General features: G+C 31.6%; 1 protein-coding gene across 14 annotated transcripts in view; it reads right to left on the minus strand.

Annotated features, from left to right (window-relative positions):
* Positions 1-20,427, minus strand: part of LOC127731709 (phosphatidylinositol 4-phosphate 5-kinase type-1 alpha-like) — a 67,333-nt gene that overhangs the window by 14,749 nt on the left and 32,157 nt on the right. For 5 of the 14 annotated variants that reach the window (XM_052240522.1, XM_052240518.1, XM_052240515.1 and 2 more), the window contains 3 exons: positions 19,524-19,550; positions 15,810-15,833; positions 7,568-9,256 (listed from right to left, as the gene is read on the minus strand). The exons of 1 other annotated variant lie outside the window; for it this stretch is intronic. In XM_052240522.1, the coding sequence (XP_052096482.1) occupies positions 9,245-9,256; positions 15,810-15,833; positions 19,524-19,550 (63 nt within the window). In that variant the 3' untranslated portion in view covers positions 7,568-9,244. Of the gene's footprint in view, positions 1-7,567; positions 9,257-12,507; positions 12,576-15,809; positions 15,834-19,523; positions 19,551-20,427 lie in introns of those variants that run through there. 8 more of the 14 variants (XR_007995703.1, XM_052240514.1, XR_007995704.1 and 5 more) reach the window with 8 other exon arrangements.

Genomic DNA, 20,427 nt, shown 5'->3' on the forward strand with positions numbered 1-20,427 from the left:
TATGTTAACAAGTGTGAGACAATTGTGTTTCATTATGACTGAAACAGATACAATATATCATGTATATAGAACTGCAAGCTATTGCTCACTAATGATATTGTTGAGCGATGATTCTGCAACCTTGGCACACGGTATGGCAGGATGAAATGAAGCCTCATAACAAATTTTGTTCAGCTATTATGTGTAGTTCTCAAGAAAAAAGCGACGAAAAGTTCATGCATGGACATTATGTTTAAAATATATACATGATATACTTATTTTTATAAATATTGCTGGCATTCTAAATGATCATGCTGTAAAAGAACAAATTCCTAGTTATTTTGATAATACTGAGCCCCCCTCTTATTTGTCATGTTTACAAAATATCTACCCGTAAAAACGTTTTTATTTAAAGACAGTTTTGTCAAGATGTTAATATCAGTGACAATACACCTACCTCATGCAACAGCAGTAATTCCAAATAGATGTATAGTCCCAGTTCCCCTGTTATAACAGGAGACCTTAACATCGTCCAGGACCGAGAACTGAAATCATTCCTTAGTAAATGGCCTAAATATCGTACGCGGAATTATTGTCGTAACATTATCATCGACTCACTCCATATTTACTGTATGAAATGGATAAAACGAGAAAAACTGACAAAAAATCGTTCCATCGTTAACAATCATAATTTTTTTGCTACATCTTCACAAGCAGAACCGAATTACATGAAAGTTCCAACCATGTAATAGCTTCCGAAGCTGCACAAAATATCTTACAAATATAGGTTTATTTCGTCTTCAAGCAATTGTTGCACTACTAAACTGTCTATTCTACTTGCTAGTATACTTCGTAATGTCTAGAAAATGGTAGAATTAATTACTGTTGGTTTGTCAAAAATTCGTTTGAAGTACCTGATGAATTGCATGCTCATGCTAGATACAAATAATTTCGCTATAGAGATTCAGTATATCGCCAAATGATCGGAATTCCAACTGGTACTAATTGTGCACCACTTATTACGGACCTGTTTCTGTGTTGTTTCGATTCATATTTTGTAAGTTTTCTCAGCGGGGAAACATGTGACTATATTCTCTATATAGAGTTGAAAAAATTAGTCATCGACAGATTTTGTGAACAGCCAATTCTGACCCTAACCAAGGCTTTGCCAAGGACAGGTTAGGGAGATTAATATGTCACAATTTCCTTTGCTAATTTCTTTCAATCCTCAAAATATATTGCCAAGCGTGTACAAGATCTAAATCGACAAAAAATTAAAAGCATGTTATAAAAATATTTAATGGTGATAAACAAGGATCAGCATCCACATAAATTCACAAAATTGACAAAGCACATTATTATTAAAGATACTAGAACACAACCGCGATATCGCTGGTCCGTGACTTAATTAAAGTATCTATGCCTTATTTTTAGCCTGGATTTTTAGCATTCGTATTATCATCTGATAAAGTCATGCTGATTGTATGGTGTAGTTTTCTCTCCTTTCAAACTCTGTTTGTACCCGTGCTGGTTTTCTTACTACAATAAACTAACTATAAACTAACTATAAACTAAATCTAATTTTTAACTAATTAACCAAAAATTAATAGTGGTATTTAGGTGGAAGAAAACAGATTTGTTAAATATTGCACTATAGCGTAACATAGATATAAAAAAACACTGGAAGAATTCCAGGTTTTCCTGATAGAGGAAGGGTTTATAGAAGGTAACAGGTTACTACCAGAAACTACATGTGATGTATACTATTGGTATCGGTATCGAATTGGATCAGGAACCTGTTATTAGTAATATTAATCATGTGGAAAGCAAAAGGGCCTGGAATGGTGTTATTCTTAAATAAACAGCTGCGCCATGAGCGCATGATACGCCCGTTGTCTTGTGTGTGAATTTTTATGCAATAATCATAAATAGTTTCTGACATACAGCGCGACATGCGAAAACCCCCCTTTTTTTTACAAAAAACTCAATATCTCTTAAATAAAATTTTAAATTCAAAAAGTATACAGATCTTTGGATCAATATAACTAAGAAGTGTGTAAAATTTTAAGCAATAATCATAAATCGTATTTGAGATACGGAGCGACATGTGAAAACCCCCCTTTTTAAAAAAAAAAAAATCAATATCTCTAAAATAAAATTTTGAAGCAAAAAACCAAAAAGTATACAGATCTTTAGATTACTAATCTAACTAAGAAGTGTGTAAAACTTGTAGCAATAATCATAAACCGTTTTTGAGATATGGCGCAACATGTGAAAAACCCCTCCCCCTTTTTTTTACAAAATACTCCATTACTCAAAAATAAAATTTTGAATCATCACCAAAAAGTATACAGTCCTTTAGATTAATATAACTAAGAAGTGTGTAAAATTTTAAGCAATAATCATAAATCATTTTTGAGTTAAGGCGCGACATGTGAAAAACCCCTCCCCCTTTTTTTTTACAAAATACTCAATAACTCAAAAATAAAATTTTCAATCATCACCAAAAAGTATACAGATCTTAAGATTAATATAACTAAGAAGTGTGTAAAGTTTTAAGCAATAATCATAAATTGTTTTTGAGATACAGCGCGACATGTGAAAAAAACACACACCTGTTTTAGTTACTAAGTCCCGTAACTCAAAAAGTTTTAATCTTATTTTCACCAAAAAGTATACAGATCGTTTGACTATCATAAGAAACAACTATGTTAAGTTTCATGAAATTTGGATGTCGTTCTCAAGTTACGGTACCAAATGTTTACGCCGGACAGACAGACAGACGGACATTTGTATACCATAATACGTCCCGTCAAAATTTTTACGGGCGTATAAAAATACCGTTATCCTATATTAGTAATATATAAAGTTATATTCTTTAACATCGTTTTTACATCATGCCAGCTAACAAATTGGACCTCAGTACTTAAGTAGTATAGATGACATAATCAATGCTCTATGAAAATGAATTCAACAGATGAACCTTATTGCTTATTGAATCCGAGAAAGAACAACCATAATCAAAGCTTCAAAGGCGCTATAGGCAGTTAATTAAAAAAATCAAAGGTAAACTTGGCAGAAGTTAAGATGAATATAGTGGAAGAATGGATGCAAATATTTTTCTCTAATTCTTCGTCAATTTATCCCTTTCTGCACCCATTGTATAAAAAAAATTTAATCAACGTGTGGTTCGTTTGATCTCAGTTGATCTCATTGGTTAAAATCCGATTATGACGTCGAATTTACTTGCTTTCCTCTGAATTTCCTATTGTGACGGCATGAAAAAAGGCGACCATGCCTGATGACGTCACATAGAAAGAACACATCTTTTTACAGATCATTCGAAAAGACGGAATAAGTTTGCCTGCATATTGTTTGAAAATCATTAGAGAAACAGATTCCACCACCAAATCTCGTGTAATACGATATTTATCCACTCTCGACAGTTAAATTTTAAATATTTAAAACGCTCGGCGAGCCTCGCGTTTTAAATTTGAAAATTTAACTGTCTCGAGTGGATAAATATCGTATCACACTCGATGCAGTGGTAGAATCTATACATCTCAGCTATTTCTCAAGTATCAAATAATGTTTGTACCGTAATGTTTCTGCTATCCAATCCTACCACTTTCAAAAGTTATTTCCAATTCATTTTTTAAAGATTTAATGTCTGAGATTATGCACATACACTGTCCCATGTTAGGGGAGAGTTTTGTGCCAGCTAACATGTTTAACCCGCCACATTCTGTATGTACCTGTCCTTAGTGAAGACCCAGTAATTTGGTGATTGTTGATTGTTGCTGTATATCATATTTATTTTTCATAATTGTTTTGTACATAAATCAGGCTGCTTTAGTTTTATTGTTTTACATTTGTTATTTCGTGGTCGTTTATATCTTACTATGCAGTATAGGTTTTGCTAATTGTTGCAGGCTGCATGGAGGAATATTCTTTTCAGAATAATAATTTCAATTATGGTGTCCAACAGTGGTGTATGGTTTAATTCCACTATGTACTAGAGTTTGAATATGCCATATTAGCGCTTTTAGTTGGATCAGCTGGTGCCACTATGCACAATTATCAAATCATACCTGAAACTATCTGAAATGGTGTAATTTTCTTGTATACTAGTATTACAAGAAATGCTGATGTTGTTATAATGGCCTAGCAATGATGCAACATATATTTTTGAAGGCTGTACGGTTGCTTGTAATTGCTTACATCCACTTCATTTGAATTTTGGTGGATAGTTGTCTCATTGGCAATCATACCACATCTCCTTATTTTTATAATAATTACACATGTCTAATCTATAATAAGCTATTAACACAACGTAATGTTTTGCATATTTGTTATTTTGATAATGCAAATGTTACACTTAAAATAGTAATACTTTAACATGTAAGTGATATTCAAAGTCAATGAACCATGACTGAAGGTACAAGGCTAAACAATCTCTATGGAAATGAAAGGTGCCAATGCTTGTTCAACTGCAAACCAAATACCATTGACTTTTCATAAGTCGTTCCCTTTAAACAAACCTTAACACAAATTCAATTTCTAAGTCAATAAACCATAATGAGGGGGTGAGGTTATATAATATCCATGGAAATGGAACTTTTGAATACCAATACGTTCGCATACCAAATAGCTTTGACTTAAGATTACTGGTAATTTGAAACTGACATAATCATAATAATCACAAACTCATTCATGTAAACTATGTAAAAGTTTCAAAGTCAATAGATCATGCATATGACTGAGGGGTGAGGACCAAATATCCTCTATGGAAATGAGACGTACTAATGCTTCTACACCTACATGCCAATTATCATTGACCTACCACTATTGGTTTCCCTAATACTAACCTAATCGAAAACTAATAAATGAAATTTCAAAGTAACAAAATTTTCAAGTAAAAAGAGCATGATTGAGGGGGCGGGGCCAAATAATCTCAATGGAAATTAGAAATGAAAAAGTTTATACAACTGCACACCAAATATCATTGACCTACCACTAGTGGTTCCCACTAAACTGACCTAACCACAAACATATACATGTAAACTATGCAAAGTTTCAAAGTCAATAGACCATGACTAAGGGGGTGGGGCCAAATATTCTCTATGGTAATGAGATCTGCCTATGCTAACACAACTACTTACAAAATGTCATTGACCTACCAGAAACCAGACCTTATCACAAAATCACAAACTAATACATTGTTGATTCCGCCAAAACAGCATGCCTATATATATATATATGTCTCACTTTTTGACTCTGTCAAGGCAAGACAAAAATTGCAACAAATTTAATACAAATATTTTGTCCATCTTTTTTTAATATTCTTCATTTCTTAGATATATCAATGCTGCGTTCACACATAATTCGAATTCGATTCACATTATTAACTGATTTGAATTAGTTTAATACGCATTCGAAACGTTTAATGTCCAAAAGTAAATTCTACTTGGAATTGCAATACACTTCAAAATCGCTGTACTGTGAATGCAGGGGTTAAAATTAACATTTGGTACTGGACAGTCCAGGACCTTTGACACTCCAAACTGAAAGGTCCACAACCTAAATTCCAGGTCCTGCTTTTACTTGAAATAGTTCATAACTCAGTAAGATACTTTAATGTGCTTTTGGTGTTAAGTTAGCTTGTTTCATTGTCAGTGTCACTGTCGTTTAACATGTTTAATAATAAATGTAATTGTCTTGTATATTAATTTATGAATTCAAATAATCTTTTTTTTTTGTATTAGGAAGGCTGAGGGAGGCTGAGGGTATCCCTGTGGGTGGGTGTGTTGTCTCAACAATTGATTATTTATTACTAATTATACCATTATATTAAACAGTTCAAATTCAAAACTGTTTAAGTGTATCATATTTAGTTGCACTATATATTATATTAGCTAGTTCCTCTGTGAAAATAAAGTAAGAAACTTCCAGATTTTTATAGGCCCTTCAAAATTGAGAAGAAATTACCTCATGGAATTGTAGTAATATGTTTAAACAATAAAAACATCTACATGTAATATCAATATTTATTAATGATAAGGAAAATACTGTCACATTTTATTGGTTTTTGACATGAAAATTTGTGAACTAAAAGTAATTTTGAGTTTCTGTATAAAATATTTCCTGCCTTTTCTTTCTTTTCAATATATCTTTGGTTTTCAATTCTAGAGTTTATCTTTCATCATGATAGATGTATTTTGTCTCATGCCTGGAATTATTATATTTTTATTGTATTTGATCGGCAAACCCGGAATTACCCTTATCCGCCCCCGGAATTAGATCCGGTATTATAATTGTCTTCATTTCCGGTTTATGGCATCCATTGTTTTTCAATGTTGTTTTTGTCAGTCAGATACGATTTACTCGGATTTACACATAACATGTTGGCGATTTTCGGTATAAAGCTAACGGTTGAACAAAATGATTATTATCAGAAATCACCAAATTTAAAACGTCCTTGATTTACGTTTTGTCGACGAAGTTAAAATTACCGCTAACTGAGACTTCAACTCCTTGTCATATTAGTCACAGCCGTTATACAATATTCCTGCGCTTTGTGCCATTTGGCAACAGTAAACGACTTGTAATTAGAGATTTTCGGCGATGAAATAATTCATGCAATTGTTCTTTGACATCTTGGCCAAAAGCACAGGGGATAATAAACTACATAAGGATTTCTATTGAGCACTACTTCCTATGTGCAACTTCAAAACTTTTGGGTGGTTCGACGATCATTTAAGGTTTTTCTGGTCATATTTTTTGTATTCCAGAATTAAAAGTATGAAAAAAGTGTTCAATTAGTTATGAATAACATAATAGCCAGCCAGATAATAACAATGGCACATATTTCAGCATTTATTGGGTAGAACACAAATCTAGGGTGCTCGCATAAAGCAGCTTAACTGCTTAAAAATGAGGTCAAGTCAAATGAAACACGCCAGATTGATATGGACATCTTACTATTCCATACATCAAATAAAGTGGCCATATTGTTTATAGTATCTGAGGAATAGACCAAACCAAAAACAATAATCATTGTCCAATGAACCATGAAATTGAGGTCAAGGTCAAATGAAATTTACACCTTACTATCATTCTATACACCAAATATAGTTGATCTAATTCTTAGTTTATGAGATACTGATCCATGAAATGAGGTCCTGGTCAGGTGAACCCTACCTACATGACATGCAGATGTTGCAAGTCACCCATATATCAAATATAGTTATCCTATTACTCATGAGTACACTGAAAAAAACAATTTCAAGCAGTTCCTGAACCAAGAAAATGAAGTATAGGACAACGGGCATATGACAGACGGAAACTTCATAACTTTGTATGTATATACAAGGTATCAAGCATCCAGGTCTTCTTCTTTCTGATATATAAAGCTTAAATCAAATAGTTTATCCCACCACTGCCACCGGATTGTTATCTCTATGTCTTGCATTCTGCAACAAACCAAATCTCACTAAACATGCTAAAGAAAGTCCAGTGTATCATAGCGTTTGCTTACGTACTAAAACTTTCAGATGTCTAAACTTGTACAAAGTAAAAAAAACAAATGTCATGTAAGAAAATAGTTTAATTTTTACAATGATTTAATTTACAATAGTTGTCTACACTTTCATATCAAACACATGACTATCATGTGATTATTTGAATAGTTAAAAGTTCAGTTTAATAGATCAATTATGTGACATTATAATTATTTGATCCTACATATTCTATAACATAATATTCACATGATAACTGTTACCTAGTAATGATGATAACATTCATAATAAGTGAATATACACTGTAGTGTTGGCTTTTAAAGAAATTCCTGAAAAATCAAGTGATACACCACTACACTGTACTAGCTATTTGTTTTGTTGTTTGTTAAAAGGGAACAATTCATAGCAAGTGTATCAGTGGCATTATTTTAAATGCAAAGATTGGGTTGTTTGTTCTCCTCCTATTAACAATGTATTAACATAAAATACGTTTGTTTTCAAAGATACACAAAATCGAAAGTTGATAAAATGGGCCTGATTAACTAATAAGATATTTAATGAATTCAGATCTTATTATCCATTTAATAATATGTTTAAGCTTCAGAATTATTTCTTTCATTTAAAATTAATATCCTTATTACATGATATACATGAACTTTGCTCATGCAACACTATTAACCAAACACAGGGTACCTCACTTTTCACATCAATATGTTTTACTGAATAGGAGCTACTTCCTTCCATCAGAAGTTATCTTATACAGGCAATCTCTCCTTTACCTGAAGTTTTCAACATATATGGGTTACCCGTCTTTTAGCAGATATCATTTATCTTAAAACAAGTTATTTTCTTTCTAAGTTGTTTATCATACACAGGGTACCACCATTTATTTATTAGTGGTTACCTTACACAGGTTACTACACTTTTATATTAAAATGTGGTTGTCTTACACAGGTTACTACACTTTTATCAGGGCTGGTTTACCTTATACAGGTTATTTTAGTTTCATAAGAAGGTAAATTTCCTTTAGGGATCCTCAGGTACAGAAGGGTTTTCTTATTTAGCAGCCAACATAATCTCGTATCAAGCCCTGTTATGAATCTGTAACTACTGTTAAAGATTTTTTTTGGTTTTTTTTAAGATTTTTAATGAATACTGAAGGGAAATTTGTCTACCTATCATTTCTTAGTCACTTATATAAGATATTGAAATGCTAATTAACATCTGGTTGGAAAGAACATGTAAGTAATGCAACTTCCAAAATACTGATATTAGCTGAATTTTCTTTATATCAAACATGAATATGCACTATTTCTATTTTATATTAATGTCTTTGTACACATTCATCTCTTTCATAAGAAAGTTGTACATTTGAAAAACTCCTTCCTTCAGTAAAGTCATTAAAAGCATAAAATGACTACAAAAGTTTCATATAAGGAATGTTTTGACAAGTTGTTCTATATATGTTCAATCTCTCCTTCTGTTTTCAAAATGATTATTTGCAATACACAGTGAGACAATGACTGTATGTAAAATAAATATATGACCTAATAAAATTGATCTAAAATACCAGTATTACTGACAGTAAAAATAAATAAATAATAATAAATTTGTTCCTTCTTGGGATGTTCTATTCACAGAGATGAATTATGGGATAACAGGAAGTGGATGATCAATGGATGAGTCTGTTGTATTGCATCATGGGAATATTTCAATCACAGTCTCTACATTTGGAAGTTTTCCTTATGCTACAAATGTGTCTGTAAAAGAGAGAAAAATGTATTAAACATCATTATAAAAATAGCATCTACATATATTTGTACTATTAAAAAACATTATATATTTCAACATCAAAACTATATTGTTATCAGCAACAATTTACAATCATTGTGACCCCTTCCATAATATATAATAAAACATTATCTTCTCAACCTCATCAAACTACATGATGTCTCTTACAGAAAATGTTGATATAATACTTAAAATTGGGCATCTTGGACAGTATTGAACACCAACAAATTGAAACCTTTGTTCACTTCAGTTGAATAGAAGATATTGTCATTTTTAAGTGAGTGCTGGCTAAATATTTGAAAGAAATGATTGCTTTATTAAAATAGTTCTTCAATTGAAAAATACCACATCATGAGGAATGATGTAAGTTAAAGGACAAAACTAAATTACAAACGCATACCTATTTTACAGTGTTATTTTCTAAATTAAGTCTGAATATTGGAGGAAATAAAAGATGAACATATAATGAATTGTCACATATATTAATAAAAATATGTGGTATGATTGCCAATAAGACACCTTTCCAACACAGACCAAATGACATTTTCATGTTTGTGTTTTATAACTATACAAACTTTTTAAAATTCATATCATAAGGATGCATAAAATTCTAACAAAATATAATGGGGAATTGATGCCACAAGAGTTTTATATTTGTATACTTTAATCTAAAAAAATATTTCATTCTGATCCCTAGCAACACCAAAAAAGAATAAAATTGTTATAGTATAAGATAATTATTAAAATTGGCTATATGTGGTACATGCTAACTATATTTGTAAAATGTATTAGTATACTAGTATCAAAAGGCTACTTTTCACTTTAGGAATATAATAACTTTAAGCAAACATGAAGTTGTAACAGTTTGATGAAATTGTTCTATGTTACATCTAATAAAACAAGCTTAAACTCGAAAAGCAGAATGCATTCCCTAGTTCTTAGATATAAGAAGATTCGGTATGAGTGCCAATGAGACAACTCTCTATCCAAGTCACAATTTGTAAAAGTAAACCATTATAGGTCAAAGTACGGCCTTCAACATGGAGCCTTGGCTCACACCAAACAGCATGCTATAAAGGGCCCCCAAAATGATGTGTAAAACCATTCAAACAGGAAAACCAACGGTCTAATCTATATAAAAAACAAGAAATGAGAAACACTCGTGAACCACATCAACAAACAACAACCACTAAACATCAGATTCCTGACTTAAGATAGGTGCAAACAAATGCAGTCTTGTTTGCTTTTGCAGAGTATTTATCAGTAACTATTGGAATATTTTTTAAATGCTCTTCAACCGTGTATTTGATTTGGCCTCCCAACTGCATTTCTGATTAGAGCCTCACTGATGAGTCTCATATAGATGAAACATGTGTCTGGCAAACAAAATTATTAGCCTGGTTTCTTTGCTGATTTTTATTAACAAATATCATGAATATAAGATTAAAAAAGAACGTGTCCCTGTGATACAGATGCCCTCACTTGCATATATGCAAGAGTCAGTGTACAAATTCAAACCTATTGATGTTTAAAATTTAATGACATTTGAATCTGTAGGTTAAGTGTGCAAAACTGCAAATTTGGCAATTTTCTATTTTTAAAGGGCATAACACAAGAACGGTGAAAGTGACACCACCCAAATTCAAACTTGATCTGTGTTTGGTGGTAATATTCATTGTTCATAAGTTTAATAACATTTGATTGATGCATAGTAAAGTTTTGAGCACAGAAATGAGACATTAAGCAATGTTCCCATTAAAAAAAGGTACATAACTCGAGAACAGTGGGAGTGAAGCAATAAAAAAAACTTGACCTGTCTTTGGTCATAATAAGCATTGTGTATAAGTTTCATAACATCTGGTTGAGGCAAACTGTAGTTTCTGTACATACGTATTGACATACTGAAGGAGCAGGGTGACCTAAATACTCCCTATTCACTTCTTCCTCCTAGGTTCATTTATATTTCAACAATTGAACCATCATATGAGACCATATGTCCCCTGAAAGGTTTGTGCTGAGTGTAACATGTTTCAGTAAACAAAACACAAGATGACCTTGATTAATTATGTATTAATTAAAAAAGATACAAACTTTCCTAATGAAATCAGAGTACATGTCACCTTTTGAAATTGATGATGGGGTTAAAGAAGACAACCACATGGAGCACAACAAACTATAGAAGTAAAAATCAGATATTTCTTATCTTAACAATGTTCATATGGTATCTAGCCATTCTATTTTATAATAAAGCATATATAACACTGTAATAAAATCTAAAAAAAGAATAAGAAAAACAACAATGAAACACATCACTGACATCATGAAAAAAATACAATCAAATAAAAAATAAACTAACAATACAGACCCAATACACAGTAACTCATTTGGTCCCTTAAGAGTCAAGGTTAACAAAGATAAGTTGTTTAAGAACATTTGAAGGCCTTACAACAGAAATGTTGGGGGTTTCATTGGAAAATATCCATTGATAACAACATCTGGAATAATATTTTAATTGTTATGGTTACTAAACATGTGGTTGTTAGTGGTTACAACTGGCAAATAACTACATTAATAGAATTACAACTAGCTGTTAAAATATCCATAACTTGGTTGTCATGGTTACAACTAGCTGTGACTTTAATACTCTCACAGTTACTGAATAAACAAAACATATGCATTTAACTATAATTGTTGATTTTTTTGAACTTGTGATTAGTATAAATTTTTGAAAAAATGAGCACTAATAATCAAATCATACCAAATTGTAACTGAGAAATCAATGCTTGTTACTTTTGTTTATCCAGATGGTTTGCCCTTCAACAATATTTACAGTTTATACTAACTTTCAAATTGCAGGTTGTGACTTCATAAAGAATGAAAAAAATGAACTCAGTCCATTGCTAGAGGAAGTTTGGAGCTTGTATAAAACAGACTTGATGTAATGTAAAAGAAGGATTGCTTATTGGTAGAAAATTAAGAAAAAAACTGTTAACTGGTTGTCTTATCAAATGTCCCTTCACTTATCACATGCAGGTGTGTCAGTCACCTGCTTCATCACGTGTAAGCATTTCATATCACCTCACGCCTCACAAGTTAGCTGTTTAGGTCACCTGACTTATCAAAGTGTTTGTTTGCCCCTGACACATGTAAGTATGTCATGTCACATCATTTCAGGTCACCAGTATTTAATGTCACATGATTTGTCACATGACAGTATTACCATGTCAACAGCTAGTTGTATTATCATTTTTACCCACAACCAATGAAGCTAATGTTACCTCACTAAAGCTGTAAATAAAATACAAAACAGTTTGTTAGATCTCAATGTTAATCTATAAAATAAATATACAGCAAACTACACGAATTAGATGTTAAGATATCATAGTTCATGTTTAAACAGTCACAACAAACTATGGGAGTATGAGATTGTAAAAAAAATTACTCTGCTGGGTTATATTGTGGGATGTTGGTGTGTACTGTTTAATCTTTTTTATGTTTTATGATAGTTCACTTTTAAAAACAACAGTGGGCATGCTGTAATGTTTCATCTGCTTAATTCTTACAGTCTCTTAGTTAAAGATATTTTAAAAAACACATTTTTTATACATTTATAAATAAATGAAATTGAGAATGGAAATGGGGAATTTGTCAAAGAGACAACAACCCGACCAAAGAGCAGATAACAGCTGAAGGCAACCAATGGGTCTTCAACGCAACGAGAAAATCCCGCACGCGGAGGTGGTTCTCAGCTGGCCCCTAAATAAAAATGTGTACTAGTTCAGTGAAAATGGACGTCATACTAAACTCCAATGCATTTACATTTATTTACATAAAATATTATGTTTTACATTTTGACATGTCAAGGCATTTTATAGTTGACTATACTGTATTGGTTTTGCTTCTTGTTATAGGCTAGGGGTGACCTATAAATCCTTACATCCACGACAGTTGGACAATAGTGATTGGTTTTCTCATTGGCTATCATAACATTAATCTCCTAATTCATGTAATTGATCTATGGACCTTGATAAGTAAAGATAGATTGCCTTCTAAAAATTGAGGCAAACATTCTGATGCTCAAATAAGTTGAATAAATGTGCATGTAGCTAACATTGAATTCTATTATAGTAAGAAAAAAATCCTTCCCCTTGATTTTGATTTAAAGAAAAGATATCCATAGAATTGCACTCAATAGTAATATGTTGTTCTACAAATAAGCATCAGTTTTAGCCTCTATCTTATCCACTTAAACATGCTATGATTATCAAACTGTTCTTTTTAATAAAAATGTCTATTCTTATGAAAATTATCAGATACTTCAGTATAAATTCAATAGAATTAGCCATAAAGGTGAGAACTATAACATTTCTTTATCTTACAGAAATTTCTATTTGACATGGGGTGACAATTTAAATGTCCAAATTCTAAATAACAAATTCTCAAGTATTTAAAATATCATTCATTGTTGTTGGTTTAAAAACATGATATCTAATATCTTTGTATCTTAATAAGAATTATATTTGACAAGAAGCCTTGGTTACAATTTAAATGTCCAAGTTATAAATAAAAAATAATTCATTACTCAAATTCAATCAATTTTGGTGGTACACAAAAGCGTTACATTTAATGTGATTGTTTAAATGTACCTGTACTAACAAACCTTTCTTTGATAAAATTGAGAATGGAGACAGGGAATGTGTCAAAGAGACAACAATCCGACCAAAGAGCAAAAAACAGCCCAAGGCCACCAATGGGTCTTCAACACAGCGAGAAAATATCGCACCCAGAGGCGGGCTTCAGCTAGCCCCTAAACAAAAATGTGTTATAGTTGTATTTAAATTTTCAAAGTTATAAATCTAATTATTATCTCATCATCTAGTCCTCTATAATTTGCTGTAAATATTAACTTAAATTCAATGCATGCTGGAGCTGAAGTTACTTCTAATTACATATGCTGTCATGCTTAAATTATCTGAATTGATTATGTATACATATCATAATATTCTCAACACAAAGGAATGTTTTCACAGGCTTCAAACAAAAGAACAGATTAACACATGCATACTGTTGATACACTGCGTCAGGAAAAAACCTGATTCAAGTATACAATAAATATTTCAATTAGGATTTCCCGTAATTGTGTCCAATACTTAATTGGTCAGAAAGCTATATTTGTTTTATCAACCTTTGAAAAGAAATTTGACTTACAAATAAATAATTCAATTCATTTCAATTCCACCATTCCTAAAGCTTACAAAGCATCCACATACACTCGATATGAACTGGGTGACAATAGTGCATGCATTCACAAAAAAACAGTTTAATACCACAGGGATTACATGTCAATTAACAGTACCAGTACCAGTGAAAGCAACTACTTTAATTTGTAGTTCTACTTTTGAAGCCATTTAAAAGCAATATCTGTTGTAGGGGATATACACTTTAACCAAACTCCCCTTAAATAATATGATTTTTTTACAAAAAGGTTGCTTCTTTTTTATTTGGTACAGTCATACCTGTATAAACAGTCACCTCATTTCAGCGGTGACCAGACTCTAACAATCAATATCAGCAGTGGTTCACAAGGCTTGAGAAATAAACTGGACATTTGGTCCCAGTAAACCATTCTTCTTAACTGGACCAGAGTCTTTTTTACAGGACATTAACACATATGATTTGGACAAAATCTAAATTTACTGGTCATTTGGTCCAGTAATGCATATCACTTAACTGGACCAAACCAATTTTTACTGGACTTTGCCCAATGTCTGGCAACCTTGGGAATGACTGAATATCAGACCCTCCTATACATTTTTCTCTATATAGTTTAGTTTAACTCTTTTCTACAGTCACCTGTCTAACCCTGTCAACAGTCACCTAATTTTCGCACAAAATCGTCATTTCAACTTTTAACAACCATCATTTTCATGTTTTTAGCAACACATATAGTCATGACAAAAGATATATGTATTCATTGTCAAACTCAAATTGAGAATTAGAACTTTTTGCAACAGAGGTACTGCAATAGGTGAATTTCGTGAACCCCTTGTGTTCCACTCCTTTCAGTTTCACAAACTTATTTCTTCACGGATATGAATATGAATGAATGTTTTCTTCAAATTCACAACACTGGAATCTGCCATTTTTTCTTTCACTGCTTGCATGAATGATAACTCTCCTGATTAAAAACACTAAATTGTCAATGATATTAAATCAGCAAGAAGCAACAGTTTCATCAGTGCTTTAGACAAACAGACTGATGATCAATCCAAAACATGACAGCTAACAAAGGATCATTTCAGCTGGCAAGAAAAAAAAAGATTTTTCATTCCTTGTTAAAAGATGAGTGAAGATAGACATACTTTGGACAGATAGAATAAGTTCCGATTGGCTTACAGCAAGAATCAACCATTGGTGAGAAGTGCTCAAATAGATCCAGATGGATAACTTGAAACATAGACAATAAGAAAAGAACACTTGAAACAGAACAGAAGCATGGAGTAAGGTGTTCATATAATATACCTCTAATACGTCTGTTTTTTCTTCCTATCAATTTAGAAGTAGATTACACATGTTATGTGTACACAGTAAATGATAGTAATTATTACCCTGTCAAAGTATTTTAATTAAATCTATGGAAATTATATGATAAACAGTTAATTCTGTAAATGAACGTCCAATATTACAAATAACTAAGACTTTGTTTTCTCAACTTGTTTCATAATCAATATCTGGTTCACTTTGTCTCATTTCTACATTGATATATTGTAATTCAATTATATAATCAATTAAAAAGTTTACTTAAAGACTACGTGCTTCAGCCTATTTTGATACCAGAAAAAGTCATGTCTCATGAAACAATGCAGAAAGAATAAAAACCCGGGAGAAAAAAAGAAATGAAAATCCACCATCCTGTTTAAAAACTATGGAAATATTGATTGATAATTGTTTGATTAATATCCAGAGGCTAATAATAATATTCAGGAAGAATCAAAATAACATATCCAAATGATTGTGAACATCAAATACAAGTGACCCTTCACAGCTGATACTTAAGAAACCCCTATTAACTCTTTACAATTGTTCATGTCATCTCTTTTAGAATAGTAATACCTAATTCTTCACAGATAAAACAATAAGAAACTGAACAAACAAATGTGAACATGTGACTTACGTCTGAACAAGTGTAATCTGAATGTCTGTACTGCCTATAAGTGATAATATTCCCTAGAGTTTGATAATATATATGTTGACTGTATGATATATATAGAATAATAGCATTTTTGTTTTAGAAACTGACTTTATCATCAAGAATATGAGCTGCCCTAGCGGTCTTGCTTGATATTCGAACTGATGAAGTCAGTATCAAACTAGATGTGTCGGAACGACATGAATGCCCCTGTCTCAAAAATTTGAAAAATCTGCAATTTCAACAACAAATATTGACACAAACATGCATGGATAGTATCCAGCTCTCAAGACCAATACTAGTTTGATGAAAAATTTCCTTGATCAATGAGTATTTCATTTTCAAACTATCAGCAAACAGGAAGTGGATGTACTGCAAATCTAACAAGATGTGTTGAAACGACATGAAAATCAGCATAGTGGAACAAAACATAAACTTGATCTGTAACTCATCATGGTAGACTAACATATCAATAATCAGCCCTAATCTGAAGGCGTATAGAAAAAAAGTCTGTATAACTATGATTTTCAACAATTTTCAAAGTCCAAAACCTGTAATTTCGGCAAATATTAGCAGAGCGTTACGAAACTTAAACTCAATCTGTAACTCATCATGGTTAACTCACATACCAAAAATCAGCCCAATATCTGAAGGCGTTTAGAAAAAAAGTCTGTATAATTGTGATTTTCAACAATTTATCAAAATCCAAAGCCCGTAATTTCGGCAAAAATTAGCAGAGCGAAACAAAACTTAAACATGATCTGTAACTCATCATGGTTAACTCACCTACCAAAAATCAGCCCAATATCTGAAGGCGTTAAGAAAAAAAGTCCATATAACTGAGATTTTCAACAATTTATCAAAGTCCAAAGCCTGTAATTTCAGCAAAAAAATTATCAGAGCGGAACGAAACTTTAACTTGATCTGCAACTCATTATGGTTAACTCACATACCAAAAATCAGCCCAATATCTGACATGTCTGAAGGCGTTTAGAAAAAAATTGCGTGTAATGGTTTGTTGTGGAATGACGGCTGGAATGACAGAAAACGAAACTGTATGTTTTTTGGTTGAGAGGAGGCAGTAAAATTAAATAGTTAGTAAAACCACTTAAACACGTACAAAACATTGGGATAGTTGTTTGGTTGTATAAATGAAGTCGCCTGCATTTTATTGATAAATTAAGGTGGAAGAATTTGAGCACACAATGTTGCTGCACTGAAACATGATGTCATTGCCTACTATTTTCGAGTATCAAGTCCTGTGCATGATCTTAAAAATATAAGCAGTAAGATCAAAGGGAAAATGTACAAATTGCCGATAAATTGCAATATCTTATCATGGTAGGACCAAGGCAACTGTTTTTCTACATTTTCCTCTCAGACAAGTGTATAAAATAGTATATATTTAACAAGAATTTCACATTTTCATAAGATGTTTCATGCTTATGTGCACTACCAACACTGTCAATGGTTGATTAGAATGTATTCAAGTCAAGTAAAATTTCTAAACATATCCTAAATACATGTTTCATTGTTTATGTATTGTAGTTTGATAGCCAATCACTTTTGCTATCAACTTGTATCATTCACCAATCCAAAGCCTAATGTTGTGCAATACATACAAGCATTTTTCTTTTAATTTGTATTTTGGGGTTTTCCACACAGGAGGTATTTAACATATTTTTAAGGATACAGGTCAAGAACTTACTCCAGTACTCTCCCTTTCCATCAAGTTTTCTTTCCTACCAATAATTCCAAAGATTGGATTACAACTTAGCTATGTTTCATTTAATTTGTTTTGGTTTTCTGACAGAAACATTTGTGAATATATTTTGTTCTATTTCTGTTTGCATTGGATGTCGTGCATTACAAAAAACTATTTAAAAAAAACTGTGTCATACCACCCTTTATCCCTTAAAGTGTGTCTACAATCCCTGAAAATGTATTTTCATGAAATTTCTGCAAACAAAAAATTTGGAGAATATTTTACCGTCTCTTTAACATTTTCAAGTCATAAGCATTAAATAGCAAATTGGTTTCTCAATTAAATTTCAATTATTCATAGGTTATTTCATTGTATTTCGTATCAAATGAATGATTTGGTTTTTTTTTTATGGAAACATATGGATTCAGCAAAAACGTAGATGACCTCAGCCACTAGTGCCTCGTTCTTGCTTCAAAATTTTGAAGATAACTCCATAATTTGCAGTGTATTTTGTTTGTAACTTTTGGGTAATTTCTCCTTTCTTTGAGAGGAACCATTACCCATTTAATGAAGCGTACCCTACAGTTCTTAAAAAAATAAAATAAAATATTTTGTAGGTTATTGCATGACTGTATTACAGACTGATACTTATAACTATTTGTTGTAGTATTGGAATGATTCAACAAGTAAAACTGTTAGCTACTGCTCACTGATGATACCCCTGACGAAATATTTCGGTAAACAGGTAGTTGTTGAGTGATGAATCTGAAAACGCATCACACTGTATAGCTGACTTATATAAACCCTGAAACCAAATTTCAGAAATCCTTGTCAAGTAGTTCCTGAGAAAAATGCGACGAAAATATTCATGGGACGGACGGATGTACTGACGGATGGACTGACGGATGGACAGACAGAGGTAAAACAGTATACCCCCCCCCTTTTCAAAGCGGGGGTATAATTAGTATTTGACAGTAATGTTGGGTGATAGATAATGCTGTAAAATCTTCAATCATTAAAACTGTACACAAATAAACTACACAAGAATTCTGGTTATTCTAAGCATACCAAAACACTGTCAAATGTAGTTATTCATTATTTCCAAAAGTGTGAATCACAAAAGAAGAATTCAATATTAGCATGATTTAATATTCAACATAAAAGTTTCATGCAATCATCTGAATGAAAAGTTGTAATGTAGGGGTTTTCACTCAAACTAGAAATAGAAAATGCTGGGAAATACAACTGTATCTATTTTGTGTGAATATGACAATAGACAGAACTAAAAAGATAGAGAAGTATATGTGTTTTGTGTGTGTAGATATACAGTTCATGCTATTACCTCATAAATTATCACCCTCCTGTTCTTCTAAAAATTATTTTATCAAAATGATTTAAAATTGTCTGTTATTTACAACATTTCTTAATGATACTTAAGGAAAACATGTTATGACTTCTACATGAAATCGGAATATTAAGTAGTACCAAAATATATAGGGAAAGAAACTTTCAAATGAGTTCTTAGTGATAAATAAATCATACACTAAATGTTAGAATATTAAAATATAAAATCCAATACAACTGACATAAAGCAAAACTGATGTACACGATGTATGACGACAAGCAGAAGTATAGGAAATGTCTTTTTTTCTTATTCCCTGTTTCAGAAACATATTTTCAAATTTTTGAATGCTTCCTTTTCAATTGTTAACTAATTCTCAATTTTCAATTTAAAATCCTTAGCATACATGAGCTGACAAGGAGCCAAAACAAAATGTTGCATCATATGAAACAAAAACTTTACGCCTGTTAAGGACAACCACACAAAATTAATAAATAAAGAATAAAAACAAATAAATTCAAAAATTATACAATCTTATCTCCTTTCCAAAAAGCCAATGTAAAATTTACAAATAAAAACAAATAATTGATAAGAGTAGCATCCCAATATAAAATGCAGGTCAGAAAACAATAATTTAAACAAATGGAGATTGCTATCAATAAAGCCGTGGATAACTGGATTACCATTATTTATATTAAGGTTTATCTACTATACATGATTATACTTTATTTCTGAATGTTCAGAAACATCAAACGTTCTTTTCACAATATTCTATATGTCAAATCTTACAAATTTGCAATCATATTGTTTCTTTTTTTAATGTGAACAGTTTTCAGACTGACTTGCAAAAAAGTATTCTGTAAGAAGCTCTTTTTAAGCATACTATAATTCATTTCACCTCAAA

This window comes from Mytilus californianus, unplaced genomic scaffold (genome assembly GCF_021869535.1).
Source record: "Mytilus californianus isolate M0D057914Y unplaced genomic scaffold, xbMytCali1.0.p SCAF_20, whole genome shotgun sequence".
Classification (NCBI taxonomy): domain Eukaryota; kingdom Metazoa; phylum Mollusca; class Bivalvia; order Mytilida; family Mytilidae; genus Mytilus; species Mytilus californianus.